At 48.2% G+C, this 20,938-nt stretch overlaps 1 protein-coding gene across 8 annotated transcripts; it reads right to left on the bottom strand.

Moving 5' to 3' along the window:
* Positions 1-693: 693 nt before the first annotated feature.
* Positions 694-16,012, bottom strand: LOC6591958 (uncharacterized protein CG43427). 8 transcript variants are annotated; one of them, XM_026995014.1, is made up of 10 exons: positions 15,880-16,012; positions 14,479-14,685; positions 13,028-13,170; positions 12,728-12,884; positions 10,103-11,497; positions 3,645-4,842; positions 2,985-3,358; positions 1,978-2,930; positions 1,697-1,911; positions 694-1,191 (listed from the first exon to the last, which is right to left on the bottom strand). In XM_026995014.1, the coding sequence occupies exons 1-10, from the start codon at positions 15,994-15,996 to the stop codon at positions 1,004-1,006; spliced, it is 4,947 nt and encodes a 1,648-aa protein (XP_026850815.1). In that variant the 5' UTR covers positions 15,997-16,012; the 3' UTR covers positions 694-1,003. The 8 variants fall into 8 exon arrangements, with proteins under 8 accessions (XP_026850815.1, XP_026850965.1, XP_026851042.1 ...); XM_026995057.1 differs by lacking the exon at positions 694-1,191 and adding an exon at positions 1,274-1,426 and having other exon boundaries at positions 1,673-1,911; XM_026995104.1 differs by lacking the exon at positions 694-1,191 and adding an exon at positions 1,274-1,426.
* Positions 16,013-20,938: the final 4,926 nt, after the last annotated feature.

The following is a 20,938-nucleotide window of genomic DNA, read 5'->3' as shown; positions in this document are numbered from 1 at the left end:
GTTTGTTCTTTTAAATACTTTATTATAAAACTACGCGAAATTCAAAATGTTCCTTTTATACAGAAAAACGATTCATACGGGTATAGTAGTATACCAATCAGTTTTAAAAGTTAATCGTTAAATTCAAAAAGTGTGTAGAATATCCATGCATTTGATTTCTATGCTTAATTACAATAAATAAGAGTAACGACATTTAGAAATTAAATTGTTTCTTGTTATATGCACATCTCATGTATGTATTATGTATGTATATGCATGTATATAATATTATGTACTTATGTTAGTGTGTTGCGTGTGTGTAAGGGTATTTTGTTTATAATTTTAGGTACATTGGATACGTCGTTAGGTATGCTATGTGGGCTGGGGCAATGGGCGTGTGGGATAGTACACAGAAATTTGAAAAGATACATAAATATGCAGAATTTGTTGGGAAATTAATGTACAATTTAGTTCTGTTTTGTAAGTAGGGGCTATATAAGCAATATACAATTTCAAAAATTTTAACAACGTTCATAGAACTTTTTTTTTCGTTTTTTTCTTATACTTTTCAACACACAATAAATCTTATACGTATGCTTTTGAAATTTGACTTTGACTTTGCGTAAAACATTAGAGAGCTTGGCTTTTCTTTTCAAACATATATAGTATATATATGTATATAAATGTATATATATATATTATAATATATGTATGTAGAATATCGTATATAAAACGTTAAAATCTGAATCAAAAAGCAATGCAAAGACATTCAAAAAATTTCGTACTTATTATGGATGCAATTAACATTATTCTGAAACATTTTTGTATTCTGTATTTGACTTTGTTCTCAACATGGATATATGTATATATGAACATACGAATTAGGTCATTAATTAGTTCCTAGTAATAGTACAACAACAACAATCAATGTTGCAATAGCAACAAGAACAAGAACAACAATCATTCAATAGTCCAGGCACGGCCCCTTCCCACTCCCGTTCCTCCCCGGGACTTGGGACTTGGCCTAAACGCAGCTAAACTTGATGCCGTCGTCGCTGGAGTAACAGTTCTGGCAATGAAGCTTGTGGTTGCGCACCCGCACGTCCGTCCCATTGAGTCCGTCGCCCAGCTGCACGTGGCAGACGCAGCACTTGAAGCAGTTGATGTGATAGAACAGCAGCAGCGATTCAATGATCATGGCAGCACCGCGACCTATCAGAAACGGCAGAAAAATCAATCATTAGTAGGATCTTCTAGGTGCATAAGTATTCTTTTCAGTCAACAAGATACCTTTAGAAGTTAGTTTTTGCTTAGTTATGTATTAGTCTTTCATTAATTGTAGCTATTAGTGATTATAGATTATGATAAGTTGGACTGAATCAGACCCATACAATATATTTGAGCGCTTTGTGCACTTGGCGACAATTGTCGTGGGTGCAGCCCAGATCTGTGACAGACATGTAAGCGCAAAAAGAGAACAGATGTGTACATATAGAGGCGAGAAATGTATTATCGAGAAAGCTGTGACCATGATCCATTACTGATCCATATCTGAACCCAACTATGAGGCTAGTGAGTGTTTGAGAGTGTGTGGCTTGTGATGCTCGCTGTGACAAGCCTAGAGAATGAGGCCGAGACAAGAGTGAATGAAGAGCAGGAGGAGTTGGGATATAGATAGAACCACAACACTCACAACCAACGTAGTAGCAAAGTTTACCTAATTCGTCGCCGCAATGAGAGCACTTCTTCTTTCCACTGACGCTGAGCACCTTCTCCTGGCTGCCGCTGTTGGTGTTGCTGGTGTTGTTCGTGCTGATGGTGTTAGTGGCGGTGGATTTATTGCTGCTGATGATGGACTGCTTCTGCTGCTGCTGTTGCTGGTAGCCATTGGTATTGCCATTGACTTGGCTATAATTGCCATTGCCATCGAACCTATTGGGGAGATAAATACGATTAGAATACAAGCATTAAAGGAATCGAATCCACGGGGACACCAACCGTTTGCGTTCTCCAATGCCCTTGCTCTGAACCCGCTCCGTCAGCGTTTGGATGATGGAGTCGGGCAGGGGCTTGCCATTCGATTTGATGCCAGGCATCGATCTCCTGTTGAGCTGCTCGATGCGTCGCTGTTCCGCTTCCTGGAGCAACCAATGGTTGTTGTTGTAGATGGCCCCATTGTAGTCGGGCATGGACTTGCGCTTCTGCTGCTGTGCGGACAGCCAGGCCGGATCATTGGCCAGGTTGCTGTCGTAGCTCTTGCGCTGCTGAACTTGCACCCAGCCATCGGTGTACTTGGGCTTGGGAGTGGCACTCAGGGCGAGGAGTGTGTTCCTCGACATGTTGCTCAGATTCTGGGCAGACTGATGATGGTAGGCGGCTGCCGCTGAGGCTGTGACGGCTGGTGGATACCCGGAGCCAGAGTGGCGTGGCGGCATCGGGGCACCGGCAATCTTCACCAGCGAGCCGCCATAAGCATTGGCGGAGCTCTGGCGCTGCCGCGTGCTAACAGCATAGTCCGGCTCCAGGCCATGTCCGTTGCTTATGTGCATCGCACGCAGTGGTTTCGTGGGAGGTTTCGGCGGCGCCAGCATCAGCCGGCTGGAGAACTCGTTCAGGTCCGACATTGACTTGCGGTAGTCCGTGTCCATCTGCTGATACGCATACATCGCCGCCACCTGCTGCTGCTGCTGTTGCTGCTGCTGTTGTGGCACGTTGGCGTAGATCTGCTGGGGATGCGGTTGATGTGGATGCAGCTGCTGCTGTGGCTGCTGTTGGTGCTGTGGCGGCTGGAAGGCGCTCAGCATGCCGTTGCCGATGCCCAGGCCATGGTGCAGGTCCTGGAGCGAGCGACGGTTGTTCGACATCAGCATCTTGGCCCCGTGCTGCAGCTCCCGACGCGCTATATTCTCGCGCAGCAAAAGGTTCTCCCGCTGTCGCTTTAGTTCCTCCTGCTGGAAATGGTTAAGGTTTAGTATTCCCTTTAATCCGTCCCATTCCTCACTCACCGAAAAGTGCAATAGTTCCCGCTCCACGCGCAGCACTTCCCCCTGCTCTCGTATCTTCTCCTCGATGGACTGCATCTTGGCATTGGCCGTCGCCGTGGCTTCGCTCAGCGATTGTGTGGCCGCGGCCGCCGCCGTTGCCGATTCTGTCCAGGACTCGGCCGAGTTTCCTTTCACCGTCTGCAGCAGTGGCGTCTGGGCCGCCAGGAGGGTCTCATTCTGGTAGATAATCTCGCTGCCCAGCCCCGACACTGGTGGAGGCGGCAGCGGCGGCGGCGTCGCCTCCGACTGGGTGTCATTCTCCTCCGAGGAGTTGGTGTAGTGCTCGCTGCTCTGGCGGGAATGATTCTCTGACACTCCAGAATCGCGGCTATCTCCTGGGAATCGGAAACGTAGAGAATTTCGTGGTCAGCTTTCTCTAATGGGGAGGCATTCATTGGGGAAGCACATCCATCCCCGCCACCAATTTGGCAGCAACTAAACGGATTATTTATACTTAACCTCGTAGGGGCGTGGCGGGCCGCAGCCCCCGGGCAGATGGTGTTCTGTCCTTCCCATCCCCTCATTTGTGATTTGCTCATTGTCTTCGTCATTTGCTTTCACGCCCTATTGGCTTCTCGTATTGGTTTTTCCCCATTTTCAATTGCAACCCAAGACTCTCACCTGTATCGGAACTATCACAGAGTCCCGCCTTGATGTACAGCTGCTTCTCGAGGCGGCGCTCCTCCTGCAGGAGCTGCGCCATGTCCGGCGGCGGGGCCACGGTCAGCTCCAGGTAGCTCTCCACATCGTCCAGATCTCCGTCCGTCTCGATGCCCAGGAAGCTGGACCGCTTGTTGCGCAGCTCCTTCTTGATCCGCTTCGTGGAGTTCATGCGCTTGATCGGCGGCGAGGGCTGGGCCGGCTCCAGCTGCGACGACTGCATATGACGACGCGTCCCGTTCGAGATGGTCTCGTACGTGTTGTCCGACGACCAGGTGTCCGTGTTGTGGCCCAGACTGCTGCCCAGGCCATCCAGCTCGTCGTCGTGGCCCAGCGGGGCGTCGTCCACGGGCACTGGCGGCGGACTCTCGGTGGGTGGCGGCGGTGGCTTCTCTTTGGGCGGCTCCATCGATCCCACCGGCATGGACCCCGAGATCTGGCTGAGCTCCAGGCCCGTGTAGAAGATGTCGATGTTCTCGTACACCGGAATGGGACGCAGATGCTTGGGGGCATCGTAGTAGGGCTCCGTCGCCTTGGGCACTTGATAGTAGGGCTCTGGATCGGATGATAGTGCCGCTGTTCCGCCGATGCTGTTCTCGTTTTGATTGCTGTTGCCGTTGCTGTTGCTGTTGCTGTTTTGATTAGTATTCTGATTATTCTCGTTATTGTTACTGTTACTCGTTTGTTTATTTGGAATGCTTCTCCTGTGACTCCTCCTCGTCGAGGCTTGTGTGCCCTGTATCGGTGTCTGTGTTTGTATCTGTGTCTGTATCTGTGTGGATATCGTCATCGTTGCTATCTGTTCATTATCTACTTCATGCATAGATATAGTCGAGCTGACATTCTCGTAGATGGGCTCCCGTTCTCCCCGCTCTTCCTTCCTCTTCTGCTCATCGGTTTTATTTGGCATCTCTGTTGTGGTCTCCCCCTCCACCTCCTCCTCCCTTGGATCGATCTCCTCCTCCTCCTCCTCCTGCTGCTGATGTTGGTGACGCTGCTCTTCCACCTCTTGCTCCAACTGCTCCTCCTGCACATCCTCCTTCGCTTGCTCCTCACACTCCTGCTGTTGTTGGGGCTTTTCCATTTTCCTGCTGGTGATAGTGCTGGTGGTGGCTTCTCGATCGATTGCTTCCAGCGCCAATTCAAGAGCTTCGTTGATCTGTGGATATGGGATGAGGCGGGGCATGACCAGCGAGCGAGCGAGCGAGCGAGAAAGCATCAAAAGCGTGCATGATAGAGAGAGAAAGAGAGAGAAATGCGCATGGATCGCATGAATTTTCAGTTAGTTTTTGCACACAAAATGCTGGCTTTGCAAATAAAATAAAAACTAATTAACAAATTAAATTAAATAAATAACAAAAATCAATCAAACGCAATTAAAGAATGAACACACACTCTCATCGGGACTGCGAAAGTGGGCTCTCTAGGGATTTCATCGGTTAATTCTTTGGACTCAATTCGGACTCGGTTGCAATACGCAGTTGCACGTCGAACACTTGAGTGGTGGGGTAGGAGTCCAAGTACGAGTAGTATATGGAACTAGTACCTCTTTCTGAGAAAGGGGGCCAGATAAGTTCCGCTAATCCCCCAATTAACTTTTACGGAAATACTCGTAGATTACAATCAGTCGAGAAGCAATCGTATCTGCAGACGAGTGCAGATTGAAGATTCATTAACGAAAGAGAATACTTATCGAATTTGGATCGTATCTAAAAGTTGTCAATTCTTTGCTCATGGATCACTCTACGTTGTATAGTAGGAAGATAGTTTCCATTGCATTTTTACTTTTTGTTCAATAATATTTCCACTCGCTTGGGATTCCCTCGTTTCGTTAAGCCAAAGTTTGTTTTTCCTCCGATTTCTCACGTGGGTTCGCCTTGGCACTTAGTTCCGAGAAATCAATATAATTTGAAGGGGAAACACTTGAGAAAACACACAAATTCTACGCAATTCTTCAAGCGACTGGGGAACTGGTCGTCGTCGTCGCTTACCACTGCTTTACGATCCGAACCGCCTAACGAACTGTGGCGCTGAAATCGATTGATTGATATTTATGTAGCATTATTTGCTGTAAAAAAGGAAGATGACCGTGCACCGCCGTATGCGAAATATTAGCACGATTATAAATAGCTCTCTGATGGGACGTCATAAAGATAGCCAGATATTGTCGATGGAATGGTTAGATATTCGTCTGCAATACGTTTAGCGGGTAGCCCGAACGAACCCCAGGCATTGGGGGCTTACTGAAGACTAAACGTAAGCGGTGCAACCATCGACTGAACGAGCGATTCATTTAGATAAAGAAATGGCGGAAAAAACACTCATATGCATATGTACATATGTATGTACATGTGTACATAGATACGAGTATATGGGGCGACAAAACTGCAGAGAGTGGGGTCAGGTGAGGGGCTGGTGGGGTGTGGGGTGTGCGCCCCAAAGTATACCTTGTTGAACTGAAACCCCACGCGGCGATGGGGTCTTCTGACATTTGGCATTTTAAGGAGGTGATAAAATATGTTAAACGCAACATGCAACAAATTCAAGCAGAGAAAAACAGAAGAGACGGAAAGAAGGAGACAGGCAACAGGCAACAAAAAGGGGGAGACAAACATAACAACAACACAAAAGAGAGATAACGACAGATAGAGAACACCGCTTACCTCGGAAATTGTAAACTTGCAATAATTTTTGCTGGCAGTAAGCATGTAAACTATGTAACTGCGTTAAATTAAATATAAATCACACATCGTTTACATTATTATTTTAGCCAAGGAACGAGCGCAAGGCATGTAAGAGAAATGACAATGAATGGATCAAATACAAGTACTCGCTATAGCATATATGTAGATAGATAAAGCCTTAGAAACATAGCCTCAACCTCTGGCAAACGGGTACAGGATGGTGGTGGGAGATCAGGATATAGCGGTGGTGGGGGTGGGGGTGTTGGTTTGGTTTTCAGGATCCACGATTCATTTCTTACACCGTTGTTACACTACACTTTACACTGCTACATGTACTGCTCCATCAAGCAGTGCCAAGCAGTTCAGATATAGCCCTCTAGCGGCTGAACCACGTATGTCAATATGTCAAGTAGCAAAGCGTTTATTTACATGAAGCGTGTAGAAACTATGCGAGTGCGGAATATCATAGATATGATCGATATCCATGTCCGTCCTTTTCAAAATGGCAGTTTCTTCAGGTTGATTTCGATTTAGGTTTAGGTTTATTCATAAAATAGCACAACAATTATATCTCATTTTGTAGTTTTTATAACATTTGTTCCTCTTTCTTTTATTGAGGTTTTTCTTTATAATCATTTTTTGTTCCTTTTTTTGTGTATTAGCGCGATTTTGTTCTTTTTTGCGTGTGTGTGTGTATAAAATATATAACCATAAAACATATGTTTGACATTTCTTTACATAAAATCAAATTTCGTTTTTTTTTACATAAAAGTGGGGTTTTAGTAATATCGTATTTGTATTATATAGATGTATGCATATAGAAAGAAAAACTGTAGCTTACGTAGCTTGAGCCCATAACAAAATGTAGAAAACAATCAAAAAGCAAAGAATCCGAGAATAAACCAAAGTAAATAAATAATTATAATTTGTGTTAAAGTAAATTCGATTGAAAATTTCATTCGTTGATTTTGATTTTAAAATGTTCAAGTTTTCTGTTGGTATTTTCCGAATGTAACATTTGGATAATCATCAGAGAGGAGGATTTATAGTCCAAGAGAGAGCTTTTAGTTGTGGGGAGAGCTTCGAAGAGCTACATTCACTATGAGAGAGATCGAACATGAATGAACCATTATCCCTCTGATCTGTGGATGGGAAACCTGTCGAACCCTCTCTGATCTTGCAGATCTTTAGTGTGGGATCATTATCACTCTGATCTGTGGAGAGGAAACCTGCTGAATAGTGCTTTGGGTATAGTCTAAGCTCTCTGAACTTCCAGATCCGACATTACTTCTTCATAGTACTGGCAGCAGCTGCCTCCAATTTCATTATCTCATCATCCAGCAAATCGCTGATCTCCTGGGTCAGTGCCTTCTCTGTGGTGTTCTCCTCGAGTATCTCATCTGTGGTGATCTTCTTGCGGATCTCAATGCTTACGGGTGCCGGAGTCTTGGGCAGTGGCGGAGGGCCATCGGCCCCAGCCGCCTCTTCATGCTCTTTGGCGATATAGAACTTGGAATTGTCCACCTGCACAAAGTCCCCTGGGGTGACCACATCAACGCCACTGCGGGTGCTTGTGAGGATCACCTTCTTCTCGAGCGTCTCATTCAGAGTGGGATGATGATCTTTTTGGTGATGATTCTGGGCTGCCGCCTCCTCGTGGTGCCCGAAATTCCGTCGCAGAAAGTCAAAGATATTCTTGGTTTTCTTCTCCTTTACGGCCACTGGCGGTGGAGTTGGCGGGGACGCTTGTTGCTGTTTGGGGGAGCTGGGAGGAGTTACCTCCTTCACATTAATCTCCGTTTCTATCAGGTGAGTGCGAGCTATCAGGGGTTGCTCTGGAGCCGGAGACGACGTCGGGGCATAGCCCGCTCGACTGATCGAGTCCGTGCCAGAAGCAGAAATGCAACAGGGCTTGGGTATGGGTATCTTTGACTTTCTGCCCAAAAGCGGCGTCGACGGTGTGGCCGGTGAGGGGGCTGCCTCGGGCAGTGATGACCTCATCATCTGACTGCTGGCCAGTCGCTCTTCGGCGATGATCTGCTCGCAGGTGTCCATCAGTGCCTTGGAGTGGGCCGCCCTGGCAGTGCCAATGGGGGAGTTGGGCTTGACAATGGGCAGCCTTCCGGCAGCGCCATCGCAACGCTTCACATCCGCGTCGTTAATGTCCTGGAAGCCCGTGGCCGGCACTGGCGACTTCTTCACATCGATGCTATCGCAGAGGGGCTCCTGGGCAGGGGCCAGACAGTCAAGGAGACCCGCACACAGAGCAATGTCCTCTTCGCTGGGCTTCTCATCCAACTGGTGGACTTTCTCCTGCCTGTAGCCATCGCAGCGCTTCACCAGGTCCTCGCTGACACTCTGATAGCCAGTAGAGGGCAGTGGCGCCTTGGCCACATCAATCTTATCACAGGGCAGCTCCTCAATGGCCATCTGCTCGAGATGCTCGCGATCTTCTGCGGACAGCTGGAGATCTTTGGGTGCTTCTCGGTCGAGGAACTGCTGGCACAGCACCATCTCCACGGAGGGCGAAGTGGGTCGCGACGAGGCCAATTTAAAGAGACTCGATTCGTTCGGCGAGCACACCTTCAGGGCCGGCATCTCACAGGGTGAGGAGGTGTGCAATAGCAAGGAATCATTGGGTGCTAGAGGATCAACTCTCCCTGAAGCCAAGTGGGAAGTGGGATTGCGAGTAGGAGCAGGAGCAGGAGCAGGAGCTGGGAATATCTTGCTCGGTGGCGAGTGCACAATCGCTCTGGTCTGTCCCACCACTGGGGCATAGTCTCCGGAGCTGCGATCCACAACGTCCAGCGATGGCAGCGATGCGTCCATATGCACCCTTTTAATGGGCTTGGGCGAAGCCGGAGGCGTCGTGATCTGTGGTATGCGACTCCTGGTCAGCGGCCTGGGCGACGAGGGCACCGATGGGGGTGCCCCATCGCTCGTCTGGCTAAAGCAGTTCGACAGAGCCTTCACGGTGTTGGGCTTGGGCAGCTCCTCGGGATGAACGATAGTCACCGGAGGTGCGCACATGATCACCTCCGGTGGGGGCACTGCCACATGCGCTGGCTGCTGCTGCTGCTGCTGCTGCTGCTGCTGCTGCTCGACTCTGATGTTCCGCCTTGGGGGCGGCGGAGGCGTTGGTGGCTTCTCCAATTGCCTTGAGTTGAATATCTCCACACGACCATTGATGCTGAACTGCTGAGGAGTGCTCGCCGCCGCGTTGGTGGTCAAGGGGGAAGCTAAGGGACTATTCTGTGGTCTTGCACTCGTGGCAATCCTCACCGCCTTGGGCGACATGGGGGGCTTGCCCATAGGACGTGGTATCTGAGTGGGACTTGGTGGGGTCTGGTGGGTCGGATGTATCTGTGGGATCGGTTCGATGGGGCTTGGAGTTGGCTTGGTAAAGTCAAAGATCTGGGTGAACTGACCGGGAGAGGTGGTGGCTGCCGGTTCGGCGACCTCTTTCAGATCCTCATCGTTTTGAAAGGTTTCCTTGAACATTTTAAGCAAATTGCGATGATGGACCATTTCGTTTGAGGGCTTTCTACGCAAGTTACAATTGGGAGACGAGGATGTGGGAGTGGGGTGCTGGTTTGGTTTTGGGTTTGGGCTTGGAGTGGGATTGTGGCTGGGGCCAGATTCGGACACCGACACCGACACCGCTGAAGCAGCTACTACATCAACATCACAAGGACTTATCTTAGCGGAATCGATAAAATTGTTAGTAGAACTTACACTAAATTCCATGTCCCGCAATGGAGGAGCTGCCGCTTGGGTCGGGGCTGCGGATGGTGCTGGAGCGGGAGCTGCAGCTGATGCTGCACATGGTGATTGGACCTGTGGCTGCGGCTGCGGCTGCTGCTGCGGCTGTTGATGCGGCAATGGAGAAGGATTCAGATCGGTGAGCTCATCGAACTCCGCTTCGATTTGGTTGACCGCGTTGGCAGCCTCCTCCAGCTGTCGCTCCTCGATGGCCAAGGCGGCGATGGCCGCATTGAGCTGGAGCTGCTGCTGCTGCAGCTCCTCGTTGGTGTCCTCCTGAATGCCGCTGTCATCGTTGGTGCCTGTGCCTGCGGCTGTGGCCGGGGCCTCCTCCACGACGAGTGCTGGCGGTGGAGGGGCAGCGACTGGGGTCTGTTGTTGCTTTTGCTTCTGGTTCTGGTTCTGATGCTGCTGCTGCTGCTGTTGTTGGCGCATGCGCTCCTCCTCGCCCCGCATTATCTCCAGCTGGCGGGCATCTATGAGGGCCACCAGGGGGGGCTTCTTCTGCTGATCCTCTTTGGTAACGGACTGCTGGAGGCTGTTCAGCCGCTGCTTGAGCGGCGGCACAGGCACATCCACACTCTTGCTGTGGTTGAAGGCGTTCCGCTGCTGCTCCAGGCTCTGCATCCGATCCCGGATGCTCGAAATGTCGCCGGAGAGTCGCTTAATCTCCTGCTTTGCCTGCGGCTTCGAGCCATTGGAGGCTCCACTGTTGCCGTTCGTTAGGCGATCGCGCAGCACCACCTTGGGTGCAGCGGATGGGGCCCCGGCCCCGGCTCCGACTCCGGCACCATTTGTTGCTCCCGATTTGGCCTGCTCGAAAATCTCCTTGCGCTTCGATATGTCCACCTTGGGCACATCCACCTTCTGCTTCTCTACCCCCTCCTGGGTGTCGCTGGGCGAGGTCACTTCGAAGCCGCTCAGCCGATCCTCGATCTTCGATCCCCGTCGCGTGGGGTAGGCAATCGTCTCTCCGTTCGAGGATGGGGATGTGCTCATCTTTCCATTGGCATTGCCGTTGCCATTGCCATTGCTGCTGGCCCGTTGGACACGTTGCTTGTAGTCCTGGATCGCCCCCTCGTAGGTGTACTCGCAAGGATCTGGCGAGCTGGCCGGCGCCGTGCTCGAGGATGTGTCGTAGCCGGGCGAGGAGATGTACTCCCGCAGGCCACCCGCACTGGCCGCTTTCGATGCATTCGCCTTCGAGGTGGTGGCCTGGCCGCTGGCTCCACTGTTGCCATTGCTGCCGTTGCTGTTGATGTGATTCTGTTGCTCCTCCACGCTTCCTCCAGAGGCACAGGCAGCGCCAGAGCCAGAGCCAGAGCCTGCTCCTCCAATGGCCTTGTCCAGCTCGGCGGCATTGTCGCTCTAGGGGAGAAGAGTGTTCAGAAATTAGTGGATGGAAGCAAGATTGCATCTCATATTCTACGTCTATCTACGGGATACAGATCCATAACCATAACCTTTGGTGGAGTGTTGTTCCCAGACAACTCCATTCTATATTTGTAATATACTTTCCAATAGATCTACGACTTTCTCTTCCATCAACAATCACACACACACACGCACTAGTACCCCACTCTCTTGGCCATTCTAAGCTCCTGTCCTGTCCATTTTCCCCATTAAGATTCCCCTTCTTTTCTGTGATAACGCCACCTAGTTTCCAGGGGTCGTCGAAGGGCCGTGATCCAACATCAATTTGCTGTATTTTATGGCTAGATTTTACGGCTGGCGACGACAAGCGCGTCTAATTGCTCAATCCCAGAGACACCATTTCCAACTCAATCGCCGGCTTCAATCGGAATCGGCTCTTCAGTATTCCGTTCGTTTATTATTTGTTATTGTTATTGTGATTTGATTGTTGTTTGCGTTTGTGCGAGAGCATTTGATTAATAAACAATTTGTGTTTATTGGCCCGCGTCGCTGGCCAAACACTTTCCAACGAGGCTCCACAATGCACAATCCCCAATCAACAATTGAAAGCTTCGTCGGCGAAAATGCTTATAAATGATATTTAATTGTTAATTTGCTGTAATTGTTTATAAACGTTTTGCCACAGCACCACCAAATGGCGCTTAATGATGTTAAATAAAAAACTAAAGCAGAAAAAACAATAAGAAATTAGAACAGACAGACACACTCGTACATAGATGACAATAGAAACGAGGGGGAACGTTGTGAGTTGCAGCGGACACCGCAACTCTACAGTTATACCCGATACTTAGTCAGTATGGCTCTCCTCCGGCAGACGCCGCTAATATTAAACGACACGACAAAGAGTGCGTGCCAGAGAGACAGAAAATCAGTCGGGCGGAGACGGACAGACGGACGGACGGACAGACGGACAAACAGACATGGCTCAATCGACTCGGCTATTGATGCTGATCAAGAATATATATCGGAAACGATTCCTTCTGGACGTTACACACATCCACTTTTACCACAAATCTAATATACCCCAATACTCATTTTGAGTATCGGGTATAAAAATAAAAGCTAGCGTCGAAACTAGAAATTGTGCTAATGATGCGATTGTCAGAGCCTTTGCCATTGACCCCCGTGTTTTGGGCTCATCTCAGCGGCTAGTGGAGTACTCACCATGACACTGTTGTTGTCGTAGTCCTCGGAGAGACTGCTCTTGCCGCTGGCACTGCTGGTGCCGATGCCCAGGTCACTCAGATCGTTCGCCTCGTCCTCGTTGTAGACGGCCAGGGAGGCGAGCTTCACACGAGCCCGGGATCCGCCGCGCTCGGCCCTAAACACCGGAGGGATATACACTTGGTTAATATGCGAGTACACTTGATTCATGGCTCGGCTCGGCTCCAGCACTTTCAGCTCTCGAATCGAAACTGAAACTGAAACTGAGATACTCGAGCTTCGGACTGGGGGAACACTTGCCTCTCCTCCATCATCTCGGTGAACGTCTTCGATTTTCGTCGCGTCCGATCATGCTCCTCCAGCTCGAGCTTCTTCGTTTCCACCACACGATCGATGATGTGCTCGACACGTTTTCGCCTTGAAGACTTCCAATTGTCAAGGTTCTGTTCCGTTCCGATCCGATCCGTTCGGTTCCATTCATTATTATATATTTGTGTGTGTTATTGGTTTTGCATTGTTGGGAAGAAGAAAAAGGTAGAAAACGGTAGCGAAAGTTAGTATTGAAAATAAATAAGGCAATGTCTGGGCTCTCGTCTCTTGTTGTATTATTCGCATTGTCGCTGGGGAAGTTGGGGAAGAGCAAAAGTTTCTTTTGATGGCAATTAAAAAGTTTTTGACTCGACTACGGCCCTACGTGACACAAAGGCCACGAGACGCACGAACTTTGCCCATCTTCATGGGTCATCGTCATCGCCGGCTCGTTTATACTTTTTTTTTACGACCATACGAGAGATATAGAATTTCGGATAAGTGGAAAGCATCAGAGAGTATCAGAGAGATGTGCACTTCTGCGAAAAGCCAAAGAAGAGCTATCTTCTGGGGGGAAATTCCAATACACTTATCTGCTGAACATTTATTTCCTCAACAGTTATTGGAACTTCCGCTGTATTTGTGTATGAGAAATTCTATATTTAAATTTCGGACAAAACTTTCCTTCGATTGAAAACTTTTCGCATGGGAAACAAAACAGCAAAAAGCAGAGCAACGAGAAAAGAGACCATTAAAACGGCATTTGGACTTCCTTTCCCATCGGAGCCCCAAGCCGGTCGAACGGTCGCCCAATTCCAAAACGTTGTACGCATTTTAATAGATTTTTGCTTTTCTTTTTGCTTGGGACATTACTCGTAAAACAAAAGTTATGTCTGGGAATCGCGCAATCGATGGAACGTCATCATCCATCCCATCCATGTGGGGGATTGGCCAAGCGACCGAAAATCCATTTCAAATGCAGCAACTGCATCGAAACAGCTGATTAGGTAATGAGCTGTCGTACAGTCACGTCAAAAGGCGGCGTTTTGTTGAGGTTATGAGGCAGACAGCAAACAGATTTGCATGTAAGCCGAACATTGTGCAAAGAAAATACGGGAGTGGGGAGAGCGGAAAAAGCAGCCAAATGTAATAGTTGTGATTATGCAATGGCAATATCTTTATGTCCGCTAACGTTTCGGCGACGTGCATTGGAAACTGGAGCGGCCATAACGAGCCATGTGCCCGGTGTCTGGTGCCATGCCCAAGACACTCGTAGTTTTATCTCAAGAGTTTACCCTCGAACGATATACGAAACATTCCATGCGATTTAGAAATTTGTCACGACTCTGTGCGAATGTGTCAACAGTTCGGACAGCGTTTCTCTCTCCCTCTGCGGATCGGCGTGATATATGGCAGAGATATACGACTGCGGGTGTACTCACATTTTGCCACTCCTCGGGCTCCTCTTTCTGCACCTCCTTCAACTTCTTGACCTCCTCGGCCTTTTTCAGCTGCTGCTGGGCCGTCTGATACAGATTGCACGGCTTGATCTGGACAAACTGCATGGGATTCTTCGATGGAGGCGGCGGCGTGGGCTTCGTTACGCGCGCCTTGGTCACATACGATGTGGGATCCGGCGATGTAATGGACTGCAATTAAACAATAAGAATAATAAAGTTTTATTTTCTAATTAGCATGAATTGAAGGGAGGGTAGGGGAGGGCAAACTGGAGGCCAGATAAAGATCTAGAGTCAAATGCAAATGTCAGCAGCTCTCAGATGTCCAGGGTGTGGAGTCATTGCTGGCACTGGGCATTGGGCACTGGGGACTGCTGGCTGTGTGGGCAGTTCTACTCGTTCGTACGAGTATGTCTGTATTTTGTTCGCTTTTAAATCCTATTAAGTATTTTGCTTATTAAGCCGCTGTTGCCCCTACGGCCGGGGCTGCCTTGAACTGCCTTTAATTGCATAAAATATTCAACCGGGACTTATATGGAAATGCTGATTGGCTAAAGACTCGTAAATAGGTAAACGGAAACCTTGGATACCTCTTAAGAGTCCTTCTCCTTGAGTGCTGTGGTGTGGTGTGGTGTGGCGATTTTTAGGGAATTACTTAACGTTTTCGAAAGTGCCTGTGAGTCATTTTTCTTGGTGATTAATTCAGTTTAACAAATACACATATTGTTCGTTAACTAAAGGCTTGATTCCATGACTCATTTTTCTGGATGGAAGTCGATCTTCTCACATGGAGAGTAGTTCTCATAGATTTCTGGGATTCTCTTTTCCGAGCATCAAGGGCCCGCCGCTTCTTAAAATATTATTTGTATTCAAGGAAATTCTTTTTTTAAAGCTACTCTTTCTCATTTCTCTTGCACTCATTCAAACGCTGGAGAATATTTCCGCTTTCTTCGGCCTGGCTTTTGCTTTCAACTGTTGACAACACCTAAGCGATTGCCCGAGTGCATTGCAAGTGCTTTGATCCACCCGGCCACCCAATCGCCCCACCACCCAACCACCCAACCTCCACTCCAGTCCACACATTTATGGGCAATAACTTTGTGTGGCAAAAGTCAAGCGTCGGAACACTTCCGTCAACGAGAAGCAGGGCAGACCCCAGACTTAGAACCAGAACGAGGCCCCACCCCAGACGATGGATTCCGCACTTGACTTGGGAGCAAAAGAGAAGCGAAGGGGGGGTAGTGGGGGTCATGTAGGGTCTCCATGGTGAAGCAGTTAAGTGATTTTGCTAGGAGGTCTGTTCTATATATTTGAAACCAGTGAAACTGCCTCTAACCCTCTACCCATAGTGTACAATCTTAGGGTTTAATTGATGGTCAAACTCACCGATTTCCTGCCACCACAGCCGTTTGTGTCGCTGCCATTTGTGGAGGTTGCAGACGTGGACATCAGATCTTCGCTGCCCTCCAGCATCATCACTTCCTGCTGCTCCGGGCCCTCCATTTTCTGCTAAATGTTATTTCGAACCTGCCTGCCTGCTCTTCGGGCTCTTCTTGAGTGAATTTTTTACTTTCCGCTTGGGGTTTTGGGGCTCCAGCGATGCTGCGAGTTGTTGTTGCTGTTGTGTTTGACGAGATGAGCTGCTCACATGGCCGCAGCGCGGCGGCGGACTCCTACGCGGGGCTCGGGACTCGGGCTCGGGCTCGGGCCTCTGGTCAATGGCTCAACATGACAGTGGAATAGCAATATCGATTTCAGCTGCAGAGGTGTCAAGTGTTGCGCCACCGCCCACGCGCCTCAGGCCTCAGGCCACTGGGCCATCAAATACGGAGGTGTCCAATTTCATTAGCTGCAAGATAAAAGACACAAACTTATTGAATACTCAATATATGAAATGCAGCGAATGGTTAATAGAGTGTGTCTGGAATGCGTCTTGGAATAATCTAAAAGCCATTAACCCCTAAGTGGAGGAGCCAGCGATGGGCCTGGAGAGTGGGCAGGGCAGGTGTCATCGGTTTGGCTCGGAAAAAACGTTAGTTAGTGGCTTCAAAAGAATGCTGAGCTACTTTCTGGCATCGCAGATCCGTGAGGGATCTATAAAAACTCTCAAGCATTTCCTCAACTGAACAATGCTCGAAAAAGTACATTGCGGAGTTCAATTAACATTCATCAAAGTGCATCCATAAGATGCTTTATCTAATTGTGCAACTCTGGGATGGGATGGGACGGGATGGATGGATGGATGGATGCCGCCACTTGCCACGACTCCACGCAAGGGGACCCACACGCTGGTATGCGGGTCAATCTTATAAACTTCTGCCACAGTCATCCCATCATCGTCAACAGGCAACATGCAACATCCACAGAGTCATCCTCCGCATCGTACGTCATCCAACTGTTTCTTTATTTTTCTTTTCTGTGTCCGCCAGCCATGTGACCCGGTATTTTTCAGATCGTTTTGCTACGCTTTTCATTCCCTCCTACTAATTAATAACTATTAAGTATTCTCTTTTCCCCTCTTCGGGTGGGGGGCTGCTGTTGGGGTTGGGGTTTGTTTGTAATCGAGCTTGTTTATTAACATCTCGCATCCAGAGATCTTTAGAAAGTCGGGTTCAAAAGGGTTACTCTCGGGAAATAAGCGGGTAGTCGCCGAGGGGTTGGCGGCTTTATCCGTCATAATTATGCGGTTAATATGACAGCTGATAAGTATTAGGCATGCCCACGGCTTCCTGTATCAGGCATTATGGAATCGAAGCCAAAACGAAGCAGTACATCATCCGTAGAGACCCAGAGAGAGATCCCATCCCCCGCCCATTAGCCGGAATGTGTTCATAATGTTTCTGCCATCAATTTGAATTATCAGCGGTTTGTCAGAAGCAATTCCCCGATCTGTGATTCGCCTGCGATTGCTTCGATGATCATCGTCAACACTTCTGCATGACTGTATCTTCTTCAGATTGTGGCATCTCATGTCAAATTTGATCAGCACATGTGCCAGCGTTTTTCAACACTCCAGGCATTCAAGTGGAGAAGCAGACTCAAGAGGAGACCGAGACGGAGGCACGACAAGGCACTCCAAAGATCAGGAGGCACGAGGCTAATCAACATGAGCATTCGCATTCGCATCCACATTCGCACTCGTTGCTGAATGCTAATTTGCATATAAAATGCAACAACAAACAACCACAACAGCACCGACATTATATCTACCAGTAATAGATAACTGCGACTAAAAGCCAAGCAACAATTAAAGCAAAACTTTCAAATTGTAATAATTAAGCACTGGTCTGCTGTCTCTAGTCTGTTGTCTGTTGTCTGTTGTCTGCTGGTTGTGTCTTAGTCGCCTAACGCCTAACGACAGCTCGACAACGACTTTAACCACATCTCCACGGATAACTATAATGACTCGTGCGCAAATTGCAATAATTTAAATTTAACAGAAAACTAAATTCAGCTTTTACATAAGGCACTCTTGGCCACTTTCTCGGCCACCGAAGACCAGAGCGGAGGCACTGCGGCGCTCCGGCGGGGCCTTTGCTTACTTAGAGCGGAGCCCCGACGCATTAGCAATAATTATTAAGCGAACAAAATGATAATTAGATAAAAATGGCCACTAAAATACGAGAAAAAGATCAGCGTTGGCGCCAATACCCAGAGACAGAGAGAGAGGCAGAGATCAAGTCTCGACGGTGTCCAAGACGGTGCACAAGAATTCCCCTCCCCTAACCCTGGTCTATCCACTTACAAATTGTATCAAGATGTTTTTGGAATGGATCGAGGCGCTGAATTAATTGATAAAATGGCGACGATGATGGCTATGATGGCTATGACAATGCCCAGGCACAGACCCAGGCCAAAGACAGAAAGAGAATTCTTTCAGAAACGAGCCGCGCGGCGCGTAAATGCCACGCAATTGTCTTTGAGTCTGTCTTTCAGCTAATTAGCGGCCACAGCAGTTAGAGCTCCAAGGCGGCAGATATCTGACGCTAGCGGCGGCAGCATTGCCAACATCAAAGAGGACCAGACCAAAACAGAGCTGCATTTGGATGGTAAACAAGGGCAAGGCTTTGATCCGTTTGGCGACATGTACAAAGGACGGTTAATGAGACATCACTGGTATCCTTGGACTTGATATGAACTATATTTTCGATAATGAATGATCAGCATCCCTGATTCCACATCAGATCCGTGAACAAATCATTGCCCCTATCTCCCATCTCTGTTCTAAATTACCATAATCCCAGGGCACTCTATCATAACTGGAAGCTCCCTGCGCTCCTCCATTCATTGTTTGCCAACGCCTAATGCGAAAACAAACAAAACTCTGCTGTTGTTCGGAGGAGGAGGCGATCATTGTCTGCCGACCGACGAACAAACAATAACCGAAGCGTTCTGTTAGAGCAAAATGTCTAATTAAATATTTATCAGGGATTTCGATCGAAAGAGGGGCCAGAGCAAAGGCAGGCCAGGCCGGGCCGGGCCAGACCAGGCCCCGTATTAACTTATCAGGCAAATGAAATCTAGGCAGAGCCAAGATTATAATAGAGCTCTACTGCGAGTATGTTCCAGAACAATGGGCCGGGTCTGTTTTTAGTGGTTTTGAGTACTTTTTAGTGGGGAAACTACCTACTTACTCCGCACCGAAATAGGAAGAAGAAGTAAAACAAATAATAACCGTAGTCGCCGCTTAGATAAGAGAGGAGTGCACGTTAATGATCTGCCTCTCTCTCTCCCTCTCTCTGGCGACACTCTCCGATTCGGTAACGAAAAAAGCAAAAGTGGAACACCATCCAAAAGTCGGAGACCGATTTGGCCGTGGATCTGGATGTGTTGACCAGGTGAAAAGTGGCATTGTAATAAATGTTTAACGTGACTTTAGATTAAAATTGTATTACCCGAAGCCGAACACGAACTCGTTCACAGCGCTCGCACTCGTGAAGTGTGAAAAAGAAAAATCACAAAGTGGGTTGGAGGTGGGAGGCACATCATCGCCGTCACCGTCACCGGTTGGGTCTTCTGGAGGCGGAGGTGGAGATGGGTGTCAAGCTCCGTTAGCTGCCGGCCAGTGACACTAATGACATTCAAATTGTTGCGCCAAAAGAAGCCATAAAAAGTGAGCGAGAAAAGCAGCGGGAAAACAAATCAAAGCCTAGTCCGTGTGACACCGAGAAAGTGCGACCAGGTCTCGGTCCAAGCCCCGATCCGTATCCGAGTATCCGAATCTGAAGCCGAGTTGGAGGCGTGCAATTGAAAGTGTCGCCGTTTGTTTTGTGGTCGCCGATGTGCAGCCATCAGTCACTCACTCAAACCGAATCCCCATACCCACACCCATCCCCCTCTCCATTTTCATTCCAGTTCATGTCGTGGGTTGTGGGCTGTCTCATAAATAAATACGCTTCAATTGTAATATGTATCCAGCAGATACGACTATCAGAGATACATCAGACGACATGCCATGGCATGGCATGCCAGAGAGCATTCCATGCCACCAAGCATTTCATCTGACGTTTTCACTTGTCCAGTGTTGTGCAACGACAGTCGGATGGCCGCCTGACAATCGAACGGTCTCCGAGATGATACGAGTCTGTGTACGCCAAAGTATTCCGATTGTTCCAAGAGATGCATGATTTCTTGTCTATCTACTAATGAACTTTTTCCTGAAGATAAGCCAATACATTCCTTGCACAATCTGTTTCTTTACTATTTATATCAATTAATATATCAAGATAAGGTATACCCAATCTGTTGCTGAAAGTTAAAACCTCCCTTTATTAGGGCTTCCAACAAGGAAGGAACAAGGTTCGTTAAATAGTTCTGACTTGAGAACTTCCCATGATATTCCTATGCCTGCTTCAAAATCGAAGAGAAAAAAGCCTCTTCAACAAGGTTAAGATCAACGACTTCAATCGGGAAAAACATTAAACAGTAAAAACAAATAAATTGCAATGAACACGCTTTCAAGTGCATTTTGTGTGCAAATCGAAAACTATTTTTGGATCCAGAATCGAACATGGAAATCGCCAAAGGAAAGGGGGGGGGAAAAAGATTAAATATTTCTATAGATGCCAAGAAAAAATGATTGAAAATGCATATTGAAACTCTATTTTTAGCCTTTTGTTGTGTGCGTGTGTGTGTGTGTGTGTGTGTGTGTGGGTTTTGGCCAGCTCATTTCTTTGATTGCATTAATTGAAATATTTCTCAAGCGTGGCCAAGAAAAACAACCAAATGGAAAGTGAAGTGTGAAGTGAAGTCTCGACTTGGGTCTCCATCTCCGTTTCGGTTTTGGGTTTTTGGTATTTGGTATTTGGTCTTTGTCTTTCGTTGTTGCCTTTCCAATCAGAGCAGCAGCAAGAGCCAGAGCTACAATCTTGGTTTTTTAGTGGTACACTCGTATCATTGTACAATATCTGGGCAATTATCACGGTGCCACAGTGCGAACTATTCG

This window comes from Drosophila persimilis, unplaced genomic scaffold, assembly GCF_003286085.1.
Source record: "Drosophila persimilis strain 14011-0111.01,24,50 unplaced genomic scaffold, DperRS2 tig00000000-arrow-pilon, whole genome shotgun sequence".
In the NCBI taxonomy this organism is placed as follows: domain Eukaryota; kingdom Metazoa; phylum Arthropoda; class Insecta; order Diptera; family Drosophilidae; genus Drosophila; species Drosophila persimilis.
Note: the sequence above shows the minus strand (reverse complement) of the source record. Positions and strands in the feature narration are given on the sequence as shown.